This window comes from Panthera tigris, chromosome B4 (assembly GCF_018350195.1).
Source record: "Panthera tigris isolate Pti1 chromosome B4, P.tigris_Pti1_mat1.1, whole genome shotgun sequence".
NCBI classification, from domain to species: Eukaryota; Metazoa; Chordata; class Mammalia; order Carnivora; family Felidae; genus Panthera; species Panthera tigris.
The window spans coordinates 126,252,361-126,275,227 of record NC_056666.1 but is presented as its reverse complement, the minus strand read 5'-3'; the positions used below and the strand labels follow the sequence as shown (position 1 = coordinate 126,275,227).

At 46.4% G+C, this 22,867-nt stretch overlaps 1 protein-coding gene across 7 annotated transcripts in view; it reads left to right on the top strand.

Moving 5' to 3' along the window:
- SYN3 (synapsin III) overlaps positions 1 to 22,867 on the top strand; it is a 460,089-nt gene that overhangs the window by 415,608 nt on the left and 21,614 nt on the right. For all 7 annotated transcript variants that reach the window (XR_006220212.1, XM_042993112.1, XM_042993114.1 and 4 more), the window contains exon 8: positions 20,543 to 20,685. Coding sequence is in view for 6 of the 7 variants with exons in the window: in XM_042993112.1 (XP_042849046.1) it covers positions 20,543 to 20,685 (143 nt within the window). In the remaining variant the exon portion in view is untranslated. The remainder of the gene's footprint in view (positions 1 to 20,542; positions 20,686 to 22,867) is intronic.

Here is a 22,867-nt window from a genome sequence, read left to right as displayed (position 1 = left end):
ACATTGGGGTACATGTGCCCCTATGAATCAGCACTCCTGTATCCTTTGGATAAATTCCTAATAGTTCTATTGCTGGGTCATAGGGTAGTTCTCTTTTTAACTTTTTGAGGAAACTCCACACTGTTTTCCACAGTGGCTGCACCAGTTTGCATTCCCAGCAACAGTGCAAGAGGGTTCCCGTTTCTCCACATCTTCGCCAGCACCTACAGTCTCCTGATTTGTTCCTTTTAGCCACGCAGACCAATGTGAGGTGGTATGTCAGTGTGGTTTTGATTTATATTTCCCTGATGAGGCGTGACGTTGAGCATCTTTTCATGTGTCTGTTGGCCATCTGGATGTCCTCTTTGGAAAAGTGTCTATTCATGTCTTCTGCCCATTTCCTCACCGGATTATTTGTTTTTCGGGTGTTGAGTTTGGTAAGTTCTTTATAGATTTTGGATACTAACCCTTTATCCGATATGTCATTTGCAAAAATCTTTTCCCATTCCGTCAGTTGCCTTTTAGTTCTGTTGATTGTTTCCTTTGTAGTGCAGAAGCTTTTTATCTTGGTGAGGTCCCAATAGTTCATTTTTGCTTTTAATTCTTTTGCCTTTGGAGATGTGTCGAGTAAGAAATTTCTGTGGCTGAGGTCAAAGAGGTTGTTGCCTGTTTTCTTCTCTAGGGCTTTGATGGTTTCCTGTCTCACATTTAGGTCTTTCATCCATTTTATTTTTGTGTATGGTGTAAGAAAGTGGTCTATTTTCATTCTTCTGCATGTTGCTGTCTAGTTCTCCCAGCACCATTTGCTACAGAGACTGTCTTTTTTCCATTGGATACTCTTTCCTGCTTTGTCAAAGATTAGTTGGCCATACATTTGTGGGTCCAATTCTGGGTTCTCTGTTCTATTCCTTTGGTCTATGTATCTGTTTTTGTGCCAGTACCATACTGCAGAGACCACACTCTTAATCTCAGTGTACTTTTTTTTAATTGAGATATAATTGACATATAATTGACATTGTGTAAGTTTAAGGTGTATGATGTGTTGCTTTGGTATATTTTGTATTGCAATATAACTGCCACCACGAGGTAGCCAAAACCTCCATCACATCACATAATTATCATTTCTTTTTTGTGGTGAGAACATTTAAGATTTTTTTCTTAACAACTTTGAACTACTTGATACAGTACTGTGTCTATAATCGCTATGCTGTGCATTAGATCTCCAGAAATTATTCATCTTCTAGTTGCATATCGGTACCCTTGAACATCTCTCCAGTTCCCCATACCACCCCCAGGCCCGAATAACCACCATTGTACACTCTATTTCCATGAGTTTGGCTTTTTAAGATCCTACATATAAGTGAGATCATATGGTATTTGTCTTTCTGTGTCTGACTTATGTCACTTAATGTAATGCCCTCAAGGTCCATCCATGTCACAAAGGGCAAACATGTCCTTCTTTTTCCTAGCTGAATAATTCTCCAGTGTGTGGGGGGGGAGGGTATGTGTGTGAGTGGTGCATGTGTGTGTGTGCTGTGTGGTGTATGTGTGTGTGTGTGTGCACGCACACGTGCACAAAACATCTTTATCCCTTCCTCCAAGGACGGACACTTAGGTTGCTTCTGTAACTTGGCTATTGCAAATAATGCTGTCCTCGCCTTGCTTTTCTAAGCTCAGCTAGCATGGTTAATTCTTGAAGCCAGGAGTCCAGAGAGGGAAGTTTACTTGTCCAAGACCACCAGGGAGATCCCCTCCCAGTCAGAAGTGGGGTCTGAGCGTCGCGGTTCTGAGTGTTCTTATTCTCATTTTTTGATTGGCCACGTGTCCTTGCCAGGAAAGCCCAGGCTGATGCACCCCAACAATGAGGAGGAAGGACCCTGGGTGCTTGCCTGCAGACGTGGCCTGAAGCAATGCAGTGTCCACAGTGAGACTGAATAGTAAGCACAGCGGAGGGGGCATCTTCTTTGCTTGCTTGGCTTGGTGTGTTTTCATTACAAACAGTCTGGAATCTGATCCCGCCTGGGAGGCACAGAGGCTTCCTTTATTCTCCTGTCGGGCAGAAAAGAGAGTAGGGTGGAGCAGCTTAGCTAAGAAGTGCTGACAGGGAGGTAGAATGGGTCAAGTCCAGGGTCGGGGCCCTCCCTGTGGAAGCCCAGACGGAGCAGGGGCTGGGCAGAGAACCCTGGCAGACAGGCTCCCTGTCAGGGCCTGTCACTCAGGGGGCTGATCATTTCACGGTGAGTAATGCCCCTCCAAGCCAGCTGAGATGATGCCTTGCCTGAAGGTCGAGTCCTCAGGCCCCAAAAGGGAGATTTACTAAGCATCACGTTGGGCAAGAAAAGAAATCAAACCTTAAAGAGTTCTGAGAGAGAGGGCCCCGCTGGCTTCTCCTTAGCCCAAAAAGCAGGGCAAACAAGGAAGATAGGAAAGGGCAGGAGGTTCCAGTTGGGCCAGGGGAACTTTTGGAGACTTTTATAAAACCACTGGTAATAGCTCTATTTGTTATTCATTGTGCAAGCTCTCTTCTGAGGAACCACTAAATAAATGCCTTTCAGAATCAAGTGTTAGGGGACAAAAAAAAAGTTGTCTCTTCCACAGGACTGGGCACTTCCCTTTGTCAGATAACAGAATCTTCGGGTGTCAGACTGGAAGAGACGTTAAAGGTCATCTGCCCACCTCATGCTTGACCTTGCTCCTACAACCAGTCGGCCATGTTGCAGGCTCTGTGTGAGGCATTGGGGTATAGTAAGGAATTTGAAAAGTAAAATGTAACACCTTAGGAGGAATAAAGATATCAAAGAATGTGGCTTTAGGTATGCAGACAAATGGGTTTCTCATTAGTGAACCCCCAAATTGGGCTTACCTGTCAAACACAATGTGGCTTCCCCACAGGGGAAGTTTTTCAGGGACCTTGCCTGAAAAACATGATCTGGGAAACATGCAACAAATATGCTGTTTGTAGGAAAGACAGCTCCCAAAGAGAAAGGAAAGGAGAATGGGCTGGGCTCCGATGTTTGCCCCATTTCTCCTCCAAACTCTCTGATCAGAGTAGGTCACTCCCTCTGAGGAGGGGTGAATGACCCAGGGCAGAGGGGCCACGGGTGTTGCTCCCTGCACACGGAAGGAAGCCGCAGTTTGGAAATAAGAGATTTACACACACACCGACTGCTTTCCCCCACCAGAAGTATACTCTGCTGCTAAAGAAAAGAACTCAGGGGCCCCAAGTCCCTTCAGAGTGAAAAATTCTCTCTCAGACAGGAGCTTCAGTAAGAATACCTTCCCTCAGACACACCCACGGGCCAGCAAAGCAGGTTTGGGCAGCCAGTAGCCAGTAAATGCATCCACCCAGTATCAGGATTATTTTGGCAGCAAATAGCAGAAAATTCTACCTCGATCTGACTTAAACACTCTGAAGGCCTGGGGTTAGCATGTCGGTGAAGGCATCAAGGTCCTAGGCTCCTTCTGTCTGTGCCAGCTGGCCTCAGGTTCAACTTCCTTGTTGGACATTTCCCGCATCCCATGCAGGCGCCTGCGGCCTTCTGAGTTACGTATTTCCTGCTTCCCTGCTCACGTCCATCATGGAGTAGGATGTTCTCTTGTGTCGGATTGGGCCAGGTTATTCACGTGTCCATCCCTGGGCCACTGAGAGCGGAGGACTGTGTTTTCTGATTGACTTAAGATAATCAGTATCTGCCTTTTGTGTCGAGAGGAGGGTCAGTTCTGCTGAAGCCCATGGCTGGCTGGAGAGAGTAGAAACCTAAACAGAACTGGAGTTCTCTTAGGATGGAGGAAGTGGGGAAATGGATGGTGGGTAGAATCTGAGGTGGGAATTGAATACGGGTTGTTTATTGGGGTCTGTTCTGGGATTAGTCTGCACCTGGGAACCCCAACTTGAGAAGTGAGGGAAGTAGGATGGGGAGGGGAGGGTGAACTTCAAGGCGGTGACAAGAGGGACCTCAGCTAATCCCACAGAGAGTTTTCAGAATGGTCACAAATCGTGGCAAGAAAGCCAGGCCTTTGAACTCCTGCATCAGTCAGTCACTGCACATGGGCTACCCTGGGAATGTGGTATAATCTTGGGCAAGACCTTGCCCCTTCCTGGAGAGTCACTCAGCCACGAGCCACACCAGACAGCTGGGGGAATGAGCACTTCCATCCTGGAGGGGGGGTCCCAGTAGCACACCATGGCACCCAGCGCAGAAGGCAGCCACCACCGTGGAGGACCTGTCTTGGCCTTGCTTCTGTCCCTGCCGGGAGGGAACCCAAGATGGAGTCTGGGGATGACACGGCAGCCCTTCCCTGATGTCCTGCTCTGAGCACCTCTGGCTTGTCCTCAGCAGCCTCAGGCGAGAATTGAACAGGAAGGTGCTTTGTAAACCACACGAGCACAAGAAATTCTAAGCTTCTGGACCACTTTTTGTTAGGATTCTCATCCTAACTGATTTCAGTTCATTGTTTCTGGTCTGCCCCTTTCCTCAACTACATTCACCCCCATGCCTAACACGGTGCCTATCACAGAGGAGGCATGAGGGGGCATAAGAGAAGGTGTAACCCTGTGTTTGGTGAAGCAAGGCAGGGGACGATGAAGGGTGAAGCAAGGTGAGGGGCGGGGAGAGAATGGAAGGAAAGGGTGAGAAGGGGGCAGATGAACGATCGCATGGCCACCCAGACCTGTTCTCCTGGACAGAAGTTAATGGCTCTGGGGTCCCTAAGCCCTGCTCGGCTTTCCAAACAGGATGGTGCTGCAGAGAGCACTAGGGCTCCTAAGGTTCTCCTCCTAACCCCTTTGCCATGCCTCTGCTAGTTCCCTCTGATGTCCCCAACCTCTAACTTCTGGATCCCCCTCCAGATCTCATCCCTCTCCATGGACTATTACGTTCAGTTCCACAGCTTTCTGTACCACCTGCACATCCATGACTCCTGAGTCTTCCCTTGTGAACTCCAGATTTGTATGTAGAAGTGTCCACCAGGACATCTGACAGTGGACGCAACTAGGCCCTCAGGTTTTCCACAGCCTTTCCCATCTGAGGAGGGAGCAAAGGGAGAGTGGGGACAGGGGGATCCATCCTTCCAACTGCTCTAACCGAAACCTTGAAGCCATCCTTCAGTCCTGCATTCCTCTGGCACCCCACATCCTACCCAGCAGCAAATCCTTTCCTTTCTGCCTTCAAAACCGTTCTAGAAACTACCACCCTGGTTTAAGCCCTGTCATCACTGTATTATTAAACTAGCTTTTCAACAGATCTCCTGCCTTTTTAGCCCTTGCGTTGGTCTCCTCATAGCAAAGTGATCCTTTGAAACCATAAGTCAGATCATGTCATCTCCCTACCCAAAACCTTCCCTGGGGCCCCATGGCATTCAGAGTAAAAACTGAAGTCCTCACGTTGGCTCTGAGACCCTACGTGACTTGTATCCCTTCCCCACTGCCCTGACCTACATCCACCCCTCTGGCCTCAGCCCGTTGGCTACAAGCACACCTGCCTCCTCATGACTCGTCAAGTACACACAGTCTCAACCCTTGCTGTTCTGTGCCCAGGGTAGGCTTGTGACTCGTTCCTTCATTCCCTTCAGGCCTCTGCTCAATGCCACCTTCTTAAGGAGGGCTCAAAAAACCTCTGTGTGAAATAACATCCCCACCCTAACCTCCAGTAAGCCCTACCCACCTTAGCTTCATTTCTTTTCCCCGTAACACTTGTATCTGCCTAACATGTCATGTATTTGTCTATTGATTTCTCACCCAGCCTCACCATTGTAACAGTGCCTGGCTTGTACTAAGGGCTCGAAAAACATTTGTCAAATGAATGGCTGGGCTTCAGAGTCCGAGAGACCTTGGTTAGTATCTCAGCTCTTCCACGTGCCAGCCCTGGGTCCTGTAGCCAATTACATAACCTTGCTGGGCCACAGTTTCATCATGTGTGAAATGGGGAAATCATCGTACTTACTGCATAGGATTGTAATAAAGACTGAGTGAGTTAATACATAGTTGTTAGAATAGCACCTGGCACGTAAAGCACTCACTAAAGGTAGCTGTCATTGTGCATTATTGTTGTTACTACAATCATCATTATTATTTATTCATAGGATGAGCCACACAATCCCAGCCCAGGGCCCCACCCCAGCCCCCCAGACTCTTCTTTCCAGCCAGAGGTGGAGCGGGTGATTCAGGTGGTGGCAGACTGCCCTGTGACTCAGCCCTGAGCCTCAGCCACACCGGGGTCCCCTGGCATGGGCTGCCTTGGCCAGAGGGCTCTTGGGTTGAATCATCAGGACCATGGTTCCAGCTGGGGGATACCTTGGCTGTGGAGTTTGGCTGGTAGAGCTTTCCCTCCCTGGGTCCTTCCAGGAAGAGACTGGCCATCTGCCCCACTGTGCTCTCAGGAACTGTACTTTGCGAGCCCAAATGCATCTGTCAGTAGAACTTGAAAAAGAGCCAGACAAGGATAAGTGGGGAAAGGAAAAGGTAGGAAAAGAGAAAAGTCACTTCAATCCTTTGCCATTAAGCAGGGCAGGGCAGTGTCATGAACAGATCATGGGGTTCTGAACTCAGCAGGCCTGGATGTGAGTGTCCATCCTTCCACTTACAAGCTGGGGAGTCCTGGACAAGTCGTTCACTTCTCTGAGCCTCATCTGTAAGAGGGGGAGGACAACATCTCCCTCTCAAGGTTACTGGGTGGCAGGGGGGTGGGGTGGTATACAGTGGACACATGCAGTCTTCAAGTTCCAAATCCTTCACAAACTTTTCAGGAACTTTTGTAAAAGGAGAGGAGGAGTTCCTTGTGTCTCCATCATCTTCCTCCTAACTCCCTGATCCCCCATGTCCCCCCAGGAAGGGGAGGGGAGGATCTAATGTGTCCTTCCTCCTTCCCTTCCTTCTTCCCTTTATTGAACACCTGCTGCATGCCAGGTGCTGTGCCAGGTATAGAAGTCATGAGCTAGAACAAGAGGCAGACAGTATTTAAATGAGCAGATGATAGCTGATTATAAACTGTATTCAGTACAAGGCAGGAGAACAGGCTGTTACAAAGGAAACCAACATGGTGGAGCTCTCAGAGAAGATGGAGGTGGCGCCATTTAAACAGGGGCTTGAGGAAGGGCAGCAAGCCAGCCTTGCGAGAGGAACACAAGGAAAGAACCTTCCGGGGAGGGAGAACAGCATATGCAAAAGCCGAAAGGCAGGTCGTGTTTAGGAGGTGCCAGGAGACCCTGTGTTGGAGCGTCGCGGGCCAGTGAGAGTAACAGATGAGGCTAGAAAAGGGGCCAGGAGAACATGGGTGCCCCCTCTGACTTTCCCTTCTCTCAGGGACTGCACCTCATTAGTGCCTATTTCCACTGCCTCAAAACAGTCGCCTCGTACATTTTTTCTAGCTTTATATGTCTTTACAGAGACAGGGCTTGTGTGGCTACATCATGGCCAGACGCCCTTAGGGTTGTTTTTCCAGAGCAAATGACATAATATATGTAAGCTGTGTAGTACCGTTCCTGGCACATAGTTAGTGCTCATTAAAAAATAGGTAAGGTCTCGAAAGACTGAGCGATACAATATGGAGATAAATAAAGCCCGATAACAATATCACTGTGAACTGTTATTTTGCTATTTAAAAAAGGAGACAAGAGGCACCTGGGTGGCTCAGTCAGTTGAACATCTGAATCTTGATTTGGGCTCATGTCCTGACCCCAGGGTTGTGGGATCAAGTCCTGTGTGGGGCTCTGTGCTGAGCATGGAGCCTGCTTGGGATTTTCTCTCTCTCTCCCTCTGCCCTCTCCGCATCTTGCTCTCTCTCTCTCTCTCTCTCTCTTTCTCTCTCCCCCTCTCTATACATACATGCATACATACATAAAATAAAGAAGATAAAACTTCTAATTTAAACCCAAAAGAAGATAAAACTTTGAACTTAAACTCATCTTTCTCCCCATGATCATTACAAAGAAAGTCGGGTGGGTATCCAGCCCCTCATCTGGGAAACCTTTCCTGCCCCACTCACCCCAGAAGGTACCCGGGTCCCTCAGCTACACGCCCAGGGCAGCCCTCTGTTGAACTGTCCGTGTATCTGTCTCTTCCATGGACAATGAGTTCCTCAATGATAGGGACTAGGCCTTAATTATCTGTTTAATATGGCCTTTGGATGACATTTTATTTTATATCAGGTATGTTTAAGGACTATTCTAAATAACAAGCTTACTCTAAACCACCTTTGCACTAAGAACATAGGCCTTTTGAGCCAACATACCATCTTAAAAAGTGTAGTACCCTTTTAATTTTCCTAAAGCGTGGACTGGGTTGAAGTATAGATTGGTTCATTGGATATTTCCACCCCCATTGGTTTCTCAGACCTCCATTTTCCATGAGAAACAGGCAGGCTTTCACCAGGGATATTGCACCAGAGATTTGTGTTATTTACTGCTGGGGAGAATGCCAAAAGTAGTAACATAGGTCCACAGATCCCAAACCCTGCATTCAGACGCCCTGGGGCAGCACGGTATATTTTGAATTTTCAAGGGAACAGCAATTCTCGACATTTGTCAGACATCATGCAAATTACTAGCCGAGGTAGTTCGCAATTTCAACATCAGATTACAACATGTTCTGTTCAGTGACATCACGTCTTTGCAAAGCTGGGTTTTTGGTGGTGGTTGTGCTAAAAAAGCAAGTACCATGTGAACATCAGTGTGGAACAGGAAATGACGGTAATGGTGTCCGATCCAATTCCAAGGTTTGAGGATTTGTGCAGTGCCCAACAAGCACACATGTCGCATTAATAAGTAATTGTAGTTATTTTAAAGGAAGTAAAAACATTATGTGTGTTTTTTTCGAACCATTACCAAGTTGTTAGGAAATAAGCACTTAGTAAGCTATTTATCTCTAAGTACTTAATAATTAAAAGTGCTTGGTATTTCTTTTGGCCTAGGAAGGTCGTGAAATAGTTCCTAAGATGGAAGCCATGAACCCAGAAAGTCTGGGAACTTCTTAGGTTATAGCAACTCTTACCTACCTCTTTTGAGCTTTCAGTGCCTACCTCAGGAATTAATTCCGAGCTAACCTGTAAGCGTGACCTGACATTAGCGATACACTCACAGAACCTATACTTAATCCTGCCTCAAGAGTCCAGGAGCTGCAAGACTGGTAAAAATTTACTGGGAGGGAAAACGGAGATTCAGCCCATCCCTCTTCACCCCATCTAACTAGTTTCTTAATGAGTGAACGCCAGTCTGGAATGAGCTGGATGTATGCCTTCCTGTTATAAACACAGAAAAACAAGCATCCATTTGTGTGCCAGGTTACGGTTTATTATCTTAAGCTAGGAGTGGCCTGAATGTCCAGCTGGCCCTGCTAGCTGATCATCGCCAAAAAAAGAGACCACAGAGCAAGTGTTCTGAAGCTACAGTTATTACTTCTGGTAGCTTTCCTTCCAACTTTTAGCTTATTCATAAATGACCTGGTTCTGTAAATTGCCTCATGTAGTTATTTATCTTTGTTTGAAGAAAACAAGCTGGTCTGGGCCATCATACCAGGAAGAAGCATGTTCCACACCGGGCCTCCTATGGGAACTCAATGGAGATGGATCTGGCCGGGGTGAGCCCCTGGTCACATTTGCCTGAAATGTTTTCTAGGCTATTGAAATAGGGCAGTGGACTTCAGTCGCTCATGTGTCTCGGGTCGATTCCAGACCATTTTCTGGGAAGGGTCATGACCCCATTGTTTGTGTTCATCTGTATAGGGAGATGGGATTGCCCCTGTTCAAAGCATGAAACCCTATTAGCTCCCAGCTTCCACAAGAAGATGTTAAGGCCCAATTATCTGTTGTTTATGAGTCTCTTTTCAATAGGTACCATCAGCCTCAGGGCTATTGCACTTGCTTTTTCCTGCTGCCTAGACTCCCTTCACTCAGCTGTTACCATGACAGGCCCTTCCTTTGCTCTTTCAGCAAACATTTGTTGAGTTCCTACTGTGTGCCAAGCACTATACTGGTTGTCAAGGGTACAAGAGGGAATGATAATAATCATAAGAGCTTAACATGCATTGAATGCTTGTGAGGGACCAAGCATTCTTCCAAATCATTTACACGTGGTATCTTACTTAATGCACAACAACAATCCAATCACGTTCAATAGCAATCTGGCGAGTGATCCACATTTGAGGTGGAGTGACTACTTTACATCAACAAGTTATCCAACATTTTGCTGATAAGGAAAGTGAGACACAGACGGGCTAAGTTACTTCCCCAAAGTCACACAGATAATAGATGATGAAGCTGGGATTTGAGCTTGCATTTTATATATATATATATATATAGGGATGTTTGTTTTATTTTTTTTTTATTTTTTTATTTTTTTTTTATTTTTCGAGAGAGAGAGAAGCTTAAGCAGGCTTCACGCCCAGCGTAGAGCCCGACGCAGGGCTCGATCCCACAACCATGAGATCATGACCTGAGCTGAAATCAAGAGTTGGTTGTTCAACCGACTCAGCCACCCAGGCATCCCAGAGTTTGCATTCTTGAACACTGTTATATTGTCTCTCTAGCCAGACACAGAAGGTCCCTGGTCTTGTTGGTTTACATCTTTTGCAGAGGGGAGAAACAATAAACACAATAGCAGATAAGTAATTTCAGATAGTCAAAGATGTTAAGAAAAGAAGTAATAGTAATAAACCCAGGTAATTTGGTAGAGACTTCCTAGAGTGGGCAAGGAAGGGGGCCGCTTTATGTCAGAGAGTTGGAAAAGCCTCCACTAAGGGGTCATCTGGACTGAGACCTGAAGAGGCAGGCCATTAGAAGGTATTCAGGAAAAGTGTTCCAAGAGGAGGGAACAGCAAGGACAGAGGCAGTGAGGCAGGGACAAGTTTGGCTGGGTGCAAAAGAGAAATAAGCAGGACCCAGATCACATAGTGTCATGCTTTGCGACCTGGGCTGCACACGACTGCCTGGGGAGCTTCCAGAAATACTGATGCCTTGGCCCACACCCAGAGATGCTAAAGCAATCGATCTGAGGTTTGGCTTGGGCAAGAGGAATTTTAAAAGAAGATGATTACAGTGGCCCAATGAGGTATGATGGTGGCTTGGACCAGGGTGGTGACATTGGAGGTGGCAGTATCTCCTCTTTAGCCAGTACTCCCTCCATGCAGGATTTTAAATGGCTCAGGGCTGGCCTCTCTCCCACACAGCTCACCTGTGGTTAACAGGAAGCACTCATTTTCTTAGCCTGGATACAGCATCGTCTGGGATGCTCAGCCACAGGTGGCCTGGGAGGGCATCAGCTCCAGCGCACCAACCCTGTCTTGCTGCTAAGACACATATCAGGCTTGCTGAGCATCCCACTGCTGCTCTTACCAGACGTATCAAGGGAGGAGTAGGCTGACACAGCTTTCTCCAAGGAAATCATCACCTCACAGTCTTGACTCTCTACCCACCCAACCTTGTTATATCAGTGTGGGTAAGTCTACCCTATTGTTGGCCACAGAGGTCTCTGCCCCAGCTTACTTTGGAAGGTGGCACCTTGGTCTCTTCTTGCTTCAGCTGTAACTGAAACAGTGCATTTTTCCAGAGAGACAGAAGCAATAAGAAGTGTATATAGGTAGACAAAGAGGTTTATTTTAAGGAATTTGTTCACACGATTGTGGGGGATCAGGTAAGTCCAAATTCTGCAGAGTAAACTGGTAGGCTGAAGATGCTGAATTTTGATCTATTCAGGCCTTCAGCTGATCAGATGAAGCCCACTCAGATTATGGAGGGCAATCTGCTTACCTCAAAAGCCCAGCGATTTAAATGTAAATCTCCACATAGTATTCCATTGTGTATATAAACCATATGTTTTCACTCTTATGTGGATCCTGAGAAACTTAATAGAAGACCATGAGGGAAGGAAAAGAAAAAAAAAAAAAAAAAGGTTAGAGAGGGAGGGAGCCAAAACATAAGAGACTCTTAAAAACTGAGAACAAACTGAGGGTTGATGGGGGGTGGGAGGGAGGGGTGGGTAGGTGATGGGTATTGAGGAGGGTACCTGTTGGGATGAGCACTGGGTGTTGTATGGAAACCGATTTGACAATAAATTTCAAATAAATAAATAAATAAATAAATAAATAAATAAATAAATGTAAATCTCAACCAACAGCCCCTCGCAGAAACATCCAGAATAATATTTGACCAAATATCTGAGCACCATGGCCCAGCCAACTTGACACATAAAATTAACCATCGCAGACAAGAGACTCATCTTATAGCCTCGTACACTATTCTATTCGTAGAATATTTCCAGAAGAGTACAAAGAGATCTTTTCACCAGGGGGCTTGGGGTTTAGAGTAAAAGACATACTTATTTTTTCCCAGATTTCATTTTTACATCTTTGACTTTTATTTATTTATTTATTTATTTATTTATTTATTTATTTATTTATTTTTGCTGTGTGTGTATATATGTACTAGTTTTTCAAATAAAAATAAACTATAAAAAAGGGATCAAACTGATCATTGGATTGCACTTATTGGCCATCTGCAAAACTGCTTTCTTCAAACCACACTTTAAGATGACATAAGCACATGAGCCTCCACTAAGGGGGATCATAAGAAACAGCAAATATCAAGAGAGCGCTGTTGACATTTGTTCCACATCACAGCGCCCCCTATAGGAGGACCCCAGGAGATTTCACCTGGACTTTAATTCCAAGAATGGCTGTAATTCTCTCAGGCACCTGGTTTCCTCTTAGGGAGACTGAATTGAGTAACTGGCCAAAGTTTCCTACAATGAACACAACCAAAGGGGGTCACACACCCCTAGCCAGGTATTACCATATGGCTTGTAACCTCATTTGAAGCACAATTTTATGTTCTCACTTTTTGTCTTTCTCTTTTAGTCCTGCTTTTTTTTTTTAAACACTTCATTGCAGAAATTTTCAAATACACATAACAGAAGAGAAAACGGTAGACTGTATCTCCCCTGTACCAATCACCCAACTTCAACCATTATTCACTAATGGTCAGTTAGGTTTTACATACCTCTCTACACTTCCTCGCAAATGCCACTCGATACTTTTCCTTATTTTAAAATGAGATATAATTCTCATTCTATAAAATTCATCCTTCTAAAGTGTACGATTCAGTGGTGTTGAAGTATATTCACAAGGTGGAACCATCACCATCATAGTTCTAAGAAGTGTTTATCAGCCCATATCCAGCAGAAGTCATTCCTCATTCTCCCTTCTCCTCAGCTCCTGGCAACGACACATCTACTTTCTGTCTCTATGGATCACCCGATTATTATTTTTTTCCATCCGAATTCAAGTTTTATTTTATTTTTTTTCCCAGTCAGCTTTATTTTTTTTTTCAATATATGAAATTTATTGTCAAATTGGTTTCCATACAACACCCAGTGCTCATCCCAAAAGGTGCCCTCCTCAATACCCATCACCCACCCTCCCCTCCCTCCCACCCCCAACCAACCCTCAGTTTGTTCTCAGTTTTTAAGAGTCTCTTATGCTTTTCACCAGATTATTTTAAAGCAAATCTCAGATATCACATAACTTCACCTATAAATATTTTAGTATGTGTTTCGAACACATAAGGACTCCTTTTTTTTTCCCCTTTAACAAAGACAAATACCGCTAGGATACAAAAAAATTAGTAATAATTCTTTAATATCATCTAATACATAGTCAGTGTTCAACAGTTCCCTGTTAACTGATTTATTCTCATTGTATCCAAACAAGGCCTTCATACGTGATGTGGTTGGTATGACAGAGTCTCTTTTGATCTGTAACAGTTCCTTTTCCTGTGGTTGGTTTGTCACTTATTTATAAGGAGGAGGGGGGAGCTCTTTTCTCTGTAGAATTTTCTACAGTCTAAATTTGGCCAATTATAGATCCATGGTATTCTCTTATTGTCTGTATGTCCTATAAACTGGTGGTTGAATATAGAGACTTGATCTGATTCAGGGTCTGGGTTTTGACAAGAATATAGCTGGTAGTGGGTGTATCTCTTCCCTATCTGTAGACACAGTCATGTCTGTCTTTTGAGATTTAAGACTGATCTGTGAGTTCAGGTATTGTCTGCCTGATCCACACATTAGGAAGTTCCCCATCAGCCTTTCCCAAAGGTCTTGCCTTGATCAATGTTGCCTAGATCCATTATTGCATTAGGGAGATCATTGCAGAAGGATGATGTCCTAGTTCTGCATTAATTAGCTAGAATTGATCTGAAAAAGACTTTTCTTCATCAATTTGGGTGATTATACATGAGATAGATCTTGTAGCTGGATGAATAATTATGTAAATAACTATATAAAAAAGTATTTATTGATGGTTCAATGTCAACAAAGAATCACAATGATTATTTAATTAAAGAGAATGATCTTTTATTGAGTACCTACTAGGTGCCAGATACTATGCTTCGTAGGTCCTTTGACATTCATACTTTCATTGAAAAATCATAATCCGAGGCACCTGGGCAACTCAGTCAGTTAAGCATCCATCCTCAGCTCAGTTCATGATCTCACGGTTCATCAGTTCGAGCCCCGCGTCGGGTTCTGTGCTGACAGCTCAGAACCTGGAGCCTGCTTTGGATTCTGTGTCTCCCCCTCTCTCTGTCCCTCCCTGCTTGCATTCTGTGTCTCTCTGTCAAAAAATAAATAAGCATTTAAATAATTATTTTTAAAAAATAATAATAAATCATAATAATCCTGCAAGGTAGTTGTTATCACATTTAACAGATAAGGAAACAAAAGCTCAGAGAAGTGACTTAAATAAGATCAAACAGCTGGATCTAGGTGTGGGAAGGGTGCACCAAAAGCATGAATGGAGCTGAGAGGGATAGTTAGCAGGTTCAATGACAGAGTAAATATTAGAAGATGACGGGATCGATGAACACATGAGAGCCTTACATTTACAGCGGGAAATATAAAGTCCTGCTCTGGGACTAAATCCACTCGAGTACACGCTCAGAGATGTGAATGATCAAGATCTTGTGTTTTAAAATGACCTCAAGACATTAGCTTAGAACAAGCCCCATATGGATCTTAGAAAAACTAATGTTGTATGAAGGTACATTAATAGGAGCAAGTAATGAATAGGCTCAAAGCTCCATTTGGATAAAAATCATAAATCTCTTGGGGCGCCTGGGTGGCGCAGTCGGTTAAGCGTCCGACTTCAGCTCAGGTCACGATCTCGCGGTCTGTGAGTTCGAGCCCCGCGTCAGGCTCTGGGCTGACGGCTCGGAGCCTGGAGCCTGTTTCCGATTCTGTGTCTCCCTCTCTCTCTGCCCCTCCCCCGTTCATGCTCTGTCTCTCTCTGTCCCAAAAAATAAATAAAAAAAAAAAATCATAAATCTCTTTTTCCCTATTGTACCCTAGCCTCCAGCATAGTATCTGGAAAAACAGTCAGTAATGATCTGGATATAATGGGCACTCCACACATATCTGTAAACACTTAGATGTAAACACTTAGATTCAATCATTAACCGAATCTATCGGGGGCTTGTTGTTCCCTAAGTGCTGTTATAGGTGCTTGAAATCCAGCAGTGCTCTTGCAAGGCTTGCATCCTAGTAGAACAGTAGGGAAGACAGACAACAAACAAATAAATAGATAATGGTGTGAAGTGTGGTGGAAGCACCATGGACAAAAATTAAGCGGGCTATGATGCATGACAAGTACTGGGTGGGAGGAGTCACCCCACATCTGGTGGTCAGGGAAGATAGCTCTGCACAGGTAATGTGCAGCAGAGACCTGAATGTGAGGGTGTGAGCCATGTAAGCAAGGCACGGCAGGTGCAAAGGCACTGAGGCAGGAGTATGCCAGATCTATTCCACACAGAGGGAGGTACAGTCTTAACCAGTCTCGGCTGGTGATTCCGGGCACCACGTAGTTTAAGACATTGTCAAATGAGAGCATTTCAAGGTAGTAAAAGGCTCTGGAACCTGCTCACATGAAGGTGAGTTAAAGAAGAGTGACTTTGGCATACCTGACTGGCTCTCCTCAAGTGCATGAAGACCAGACACAAGGCTGAGGGCTGAGAATTACCCTGTGTAATCAATAACTGGGACCATTCATTCACTCTGGCTGTAATATACCGTAGAACAAGTTCCCCCTTGCTCAGTAATGAGCTCCCTGTTATTGGAGGTGTTCAAGCAAAAGCAGACAATCTACCAAAGATGGAGAAAATGACTGGCCCATCTTAGGCTGGAATAGGAGACCTCTGAGGTTAAGCCCATCAAGGAGATTCAGAACTGTACCCTGACCCCCTCTCTCCAGTTTCCCTCCCTTTCCACCCTCTCTGTTTCCATGCTCCCACTTTGCTCACCCTCAGGATGAAACAAATGCATACACACAAACACACAACAGCAGGTAGAGCAGTGTAGGGGAGAGAGAGCAAAGACCAGGAAGGCAGAGAAAAAGGGAAAGAAGAGAAAGGACAGGGAAGGGAGAGGAGGGGAGTGGGAGGTGGGGACGTGGGTGTGAGGCTTCAGAGTCAGGGAGTCCATGGTGACCCCACTGCAGGTTCCCAGAGCAGCAAATGGGTAATCTTGAATCACAGCTCATTTAGGACTTCCTGTTTTCAGCTTGTCTCTGTGAATATTTGGAGGGGTTTCCAGCTAGTAAATAAAGCGGAGTGCCAAGACTCCCTCCCCAGGCCAACAACCATTTCACCATCCCTGTGGCTGCCCGTCCTCAATTCCCTCTGACCCCGCCTAGCCTCTTGCCTGAGGACCATGCCAGAGTCCCCTCCAGCACCCACCCACCCGGCTCCAGGCCCCCTGCCCACTTCTCCTGAGGTTCTGACTCAGTCAGGTTCTCATGACAGAAGGACAAACCTCGGAGAGTGCAGGATCCAGGCCGAGCATTTACAGAAAAATTCACCTTGAAAAAGACACGTGTTCCTGAGACACATTTTCTTGGCCTTTTCCCAAGCTCCCACATCCTTCCTTCCATTCTCCTGCCCCCTCCCAAGTTACAAGTGGATCTTTATCCAGCCTTCTTAAATGTGATCCCGCAAACATGTTTGGCACATCTGTAACGTGCCAGGCACCTGTGTTATGACTGGGAGGGAGACACGTCGTCTGTCCTTCAGAAGCCGACAGTGTGATGGGAGGCAGACATGGGTGGAGCCAGGGGTAGAGCTGAGCTTTTTTGGGGCCCAGACATCACACAATTCGGAGGCCCTCTGTTAGGAAAAGACCGTAAAATGGCAAGGCACATCAGGTCGGGGCTTGTCCTTGGGTGTTAGAAGAGCCCATATACAAGAAACCTGAGTTACATCCTCACTCCTGGAGAGGGGAGGATGGGCATCCCCCACCCCGAAACACTCAAAAAGGAGCACAGGAGGAGGTTGGGCTGACCATTAATTAGCTAATTAATTAATTAATTAAACCCTTATGTCTACAGTCTCTCTTTGTGCTCTTTTGTCTATCCTGTGAATAAATGAATGCATGCTTGAAGCATTCAGCAAATATGTACTTATATTATGTACTGTAATAATTGGGACAAAGTTCAGCTGTGTAACAAAGACCTAAGGTGGCTTCAGTAATCCAGGACTTTCTCACACAGTGGTCTGGGCAAGAGCAGCCCAGGGTTCCTGTGGAGCTTCCCTGGTTTTAAGGACCCAGGCTCCTTCCATCTTGTTGATCATGCGCTCCTGAGCTGTTGCTTTTCAGCCACAAGGTCATAGATGGTCCACACTCCAGCCAGCAGGAAGAGGAAAAGCCCTGCCCTTCCCTTTAATGATAGGCCTGGAAGTTCGGACCCCACTTCTGCTCACAGAAGCAGAAAACATGATCACATGGGCACACACAGGCGCCAGGGAGATGGGGAAGTGTGATATTTATTCTGTGAGAGGTCATATGCCCCCAGGTTGGGTGCTTCATGACTGTAGAAAAGAAGGGACATTGTGGACAGCTAGAAGTCTACGAGACACTCTGCAGTGTATGCTGTGCTGTCTAGGAAACCGAGGAGCAGAAGAAGTTCTGGTTCTTTCCAGAGCCACCCATTGATAGAACTGAATTAAACAAGCTGTCTCCCACCCATTGTTTTATGTTGGTAACTTTAATTCTTTCTACTGGATCACAAATGTTGGCTGAAGAGGAAACACTCTGATCCTTAAAGGGGAAGTTGGAGGAAGAGGAGGCAATAAAGTGAAGTTGGTGGGAAAAAAGAGAACCAGAAGAGAGTAGTGGGGTAGAAACCGAGTTTCAAAAAGCTCAGCATTTTCGGATGTCATGGAATGCCCAACGGAATGCCAGTCAAAAGAACGCTATTGTATTTGCCAGTGAGGAGGTGACAGGTGACCTTTGCCAAATCAGTTTCAGTGGAATGGTAGGGAATGAAATCTGAAGACGGTGGGTTTAGGGGTGAGTGGGAAATGTGGAGGGACACACCGAGGACAGTGAGGCCCCAGGGTATTGAAAAGCAGGAACAATTCGAAGAGAATCTATGATTCCCATGATCATGTCGACCCTAAGGATAAAGCATCATCAGAGAGCCAAAGATAAAGAAGATAAGGCAGGAATGTAGTGTGACTGCCTCAGCAAACACCAACATAGCAGCGACTTAAACAAGATTAAAGTCTACTTTTTCATGTAAGAGTCTGAGCATGCTCAGTCAAGGGCAGATTTGGGGACTCCATGGTGTTGGGAATCCAGGTTCCATCCACCTTATTACTCAGCCATCTTCAACATGCAGCTTCCATCCTGGGGTCTGAGATGCCAGGTAGAAGAAGGAAAAGAGAAAGGGGAGATTCCCTTTGTCATAAAGGCAGCACTCAGAGGTTGCTCACAGCAACTACCACTCACGTGTTCGTTGACCAGACTCTGAGACTTGGCCATATCTACCTGTGAGGGAGACTGGAACAAAGCTGTCTTTAGCTGAGAGACTAGATACCCAGATGAGCTTAAGGGTCCTCCTGCTGCAGGAGGAGGGGCCAGTGAGCAGTCAGTCTAGGAAGACCTAGAACAAAGGACAGGTTCAGCTAGGGTTGGGAGGCGGCACACAGCCACCTGGAGGAAGAAGCAGAAAGCTGGTGAGCTTGGAAAGGAATAGAAAATAGGGAACTCTTGCTTGGCCACTTTTATCTTCTCTGCAAAGTGGGACTCAGAGTCATGGCTGCGAGGCTGGGACTCTCCGAGAGCCAAAAAAAGGGAAGGTGCACCAAGCCTCACTCCCCGTCATTATTTCCCATCTGTGGGGGTGCAACAGCAGGTATGCACCTGTAGATACCCTGAAGATGGTTTGAAGAACAGTTGTGCTCTTGGAGTCCCGAGCTTCCTTCCCAGCTCTGTGCTTAGCTGCCATATAGCCTTAGACAAGGCAAGAGATATGTTTCTGTATCTGTTAAATGACCATACTAACGCCCATGCTGCCCACCTCGCAACCCTATTCTGTGTCCCAGGAGAGAACTGTGAAGCTTTTTTGTAAGTTGTGGGCTGTAGGTGGGCATTGTCCTGGAGGGATGGAGTTGTCAGGGCACTGGTTGAGCCTTGAGGAGAGACCGTAGGGACAGAACAGCCCCCCACAACCTTCCCGGCACTTGGCCAACCCCCACCAGGGAATTTGGGCTCCCCCTGCCTCTGGCCCAACATCAGAACCCTCTGCTGTCCAGGCGGAAGTGACATGGGAGGGGGCGGCCCTCCCAGCTGTTCATAGTCAGTTGCAGTCAGCCTCTGTTCTGTCTTGAGAGCACAAAGAGCCTTGGCTTGGTCCCCTGCATTTGGCCTTGGAAGTTCTCCTGGGATCTCTCCTTGACCCCAGGGCCCAAATTCGTGTTCCTGGCCTCAGCTAAGTAAACAGTGCGAGTTTCTCTCCCAGGCCTTGGGCCAAGCACAACTAACCTTGTCCAGTGTATACACACGCATGCACACATGCACACACACTGCTTGCACACACGAGCACCACATACAACACACATCTTACACATGCAAACACACCAAATACACCACAAACACTGCACCTGTGTGCCACACACATGTCCCCCACACGCTACATGCATGTCTCCCACAAACTACACATACATACAACCCACATGCACACACCCAGCACATACATACCATGTGCACATATACATACAGTCCCTTTTTCCTAACTGGTCTCTATCCCATATCACATTCAACCCTCCATTCAACCCACTGTATAACTACTTGAGGGATTTTTCTAAAATACAGTGAGGCTACTTTCTTGTTTCAACTCCTCCAATTCTTCCAGTGGTTTTCCAGACCCTTCAGCCATCCCTCACCATCCTGCCCTGTCGGCCAGTCTGAACCACTTGCCCATTCCTGCTCCCCAGTGGCTCCCCCTGCCTCTGCTTTGCCCACCCTCTCTATCCTCCAGAGAAATGCCCCTCCTGAAACATGTATTTATTCTTTCAAACTCTGTTCAGAGCTCACCTGTTCTATAAAGATTCTCCTGACCAGCCAGATGGAATGTTCCCTTCCTCCTCTACATTCTAGTGGAATGGCTAGTTTCCCATGTCTGTCTCTTCTGCTAGGCAGGTGACTTTCTCAGTGTCACTATATACGGAACCCTGGGTCTTGGCATTGGGTAGGTGCTCCATGAACGTTGGGCAGGTGGCACTCACCCCCTCATCTTCCCACACAGATCAAAGTAGAAAACCAGCATGACTACCAGGACATCACCAGCATGGTGGCAATGGCCAAAACCTATGCCACCACTGAGGCCTTCATTGACTCGAAGTACGACATCCGCATCCAGAAAATTGGATCCAACTACAAGGCTTACATGTGAGTCCCTGGGTGGGGGCTAGGGGGCTGGGAGGAAGGGTGGGAGGAGAGTGTAGGAGGAACAGTGATTAGAGATACATGTTCAGGCCAGTCTCCTCCACCCCAGGGCAGAGACCCTTCAGCACATCGTTATTCTCCCTTTATGTCTCCTTACTGCCTTCCTCTCTGGTCAGTACAGCTAAGCATCCCAGGGTAGACATCTGTCTACCCAAAAAGAGCTGTTTCTCCCAGAGCAAGTCAGACATTTGGCATGTTTGAGGGAACTTTGAGTATGTATGGGATGTAAGCCATAGGAGACCAAGCTGAAAGAGAAACCTGGGGACAAATCAAGGAGGGTCTTGAATGCCGTGCTGAGGGCTTGGGGCTTTTGTTCTATTCTCTTCTGAGCAGAGAAGTGGCATCATCTGACCTGTATTTATAAAAAGATGGTTCTGGAGCCATGGGCCACAAAGGGGTTCTCTGGAACTAATAAGACTAATTAGGAGATTACACCAGATCTCTCCAGCTGCAGGCAACAATAACCACATCTGACTAACCTGAGGGAGTTTTTCAAAGGAATTTTATTAGAAAACCATGAATGATCAGAAACTCTAAAAACAAAACCACGAAACTATCAATTTCAGAAAGGTAAGGATCCAGGGCAGCTCCAGGAATCTGGGTGGCCAGAAGCAACAGACAATCTTCATGGCACCCCCACTGGGACATGAATCTGCCCGAATCATTTTCAGTGCTTAACTCAAGGTTGTGATTCCATGGAAACAGTGCTGATTAATCCAACTTAGGTCACATGCTTACTGATTAGAGAAAGGCAGAAAACCAGTATGGAGAGTCCCACCAAGATGAATGCCATTTGGGTGGGGTCATTCCCCCAGGGGAAACTGAGGTGCCATGACAAAGGAAGGAGGAATGGATGCCAGAAAATCCAGCACACGTTCACCCCAGGGGTAGTTCTGGCAAAGGATGACTCACACTGGAGCTGCTGCGGTCATGAGTCCTTGAATAGGTGGGAGGTCTTACCTGCTCCAAGGCCTCTCTGGGTCTCACTTTGGAATGTGGTTGTTGGTTCTGCTTAAAATGACAAGACCCCAGAGAGCCAACCAGTGCCGGGTTGCCAAGCATTAATGGAGCGCTGACTGTGTGCATGGCTCCATATGTGAGGACGACAATGGCTAGCCATGGACAGTTGGAAATCTCTCTGTATGCTGTTATACAGTGGAGCTTGTGCTCTAGGCCAGGGTCAGCAAACCACAGCCCACAGGCGAAATCCAGCTGCCACCTGTTTCTGTAAATAAAGTTTTATTGACCACAGCCAGACACATCCATTTATGTATTACCAAGGGTTGCTCTGGCACTACCTGGGTTGCCTAGACTAGGGGTCAGCAAACTTTCTGTGTGAAGGGGCCGGATGTTAATTTTAGGTTTTGTGGGCTGCACGAGATGCTGGCAGTTGACCTGGTAAAGAAAGATTCCCAGAGAAGGGATGGAGCCCGTTCTCCAGGAATTCTTTTTCTCTTTCTTCCACCCATGAGCCAGGCCAGACCCGTCACTGCTCTCAGATCCCTCAGGGTGATAAGATCGGCTCTTCCCTGCCCCCTCTGAGTTGGGGAACGTTCCAGTGCAGCAGTCCAGGGCATTCCTGAGGCCTGCAACCAATCCGTCATGATATCACTTCCCTCCTCTCCTCATTGTTCGCATTTCCACTTGACATTGACGACACCTTGTCCCAGTTTCTCTTCTTGAAGATTAGCTCATTGCCGCATTCTTTATGCTGAGCCTTTCTGCCCTGGCAGCTCCAATTTGTCATTAGTTATGGCTTTTCCTGGACCCTGGGTTGGCCCCGGTCCGAGGGAGGGGGTTCATGTCAGACCTCAGCATACAGCATCCTCTCCGCCCCCAACCTCCTTTCTGGCCCACTTCCTGCCCTGCACACAGGCCTTTGCCTTGTTGCTACTGGGCTGTCATTGTTTCCAAGGCCTCTCAGCAGACAGAGCTAGGAAATATACATGTGTCCCTTAACCCCTGTATGCTCACATATCTGTAATTATTTCTATATATAACCAGCTCTATCTAAAGCTAGAGAGAGTTCATGTCGATGTGTCTGACTCTCATCTAGTACCACATGAATCATCTCAGCCTTCCCAGATTGCTTATCTAGAACTTCCCACCCAAACAGGGACCTGGC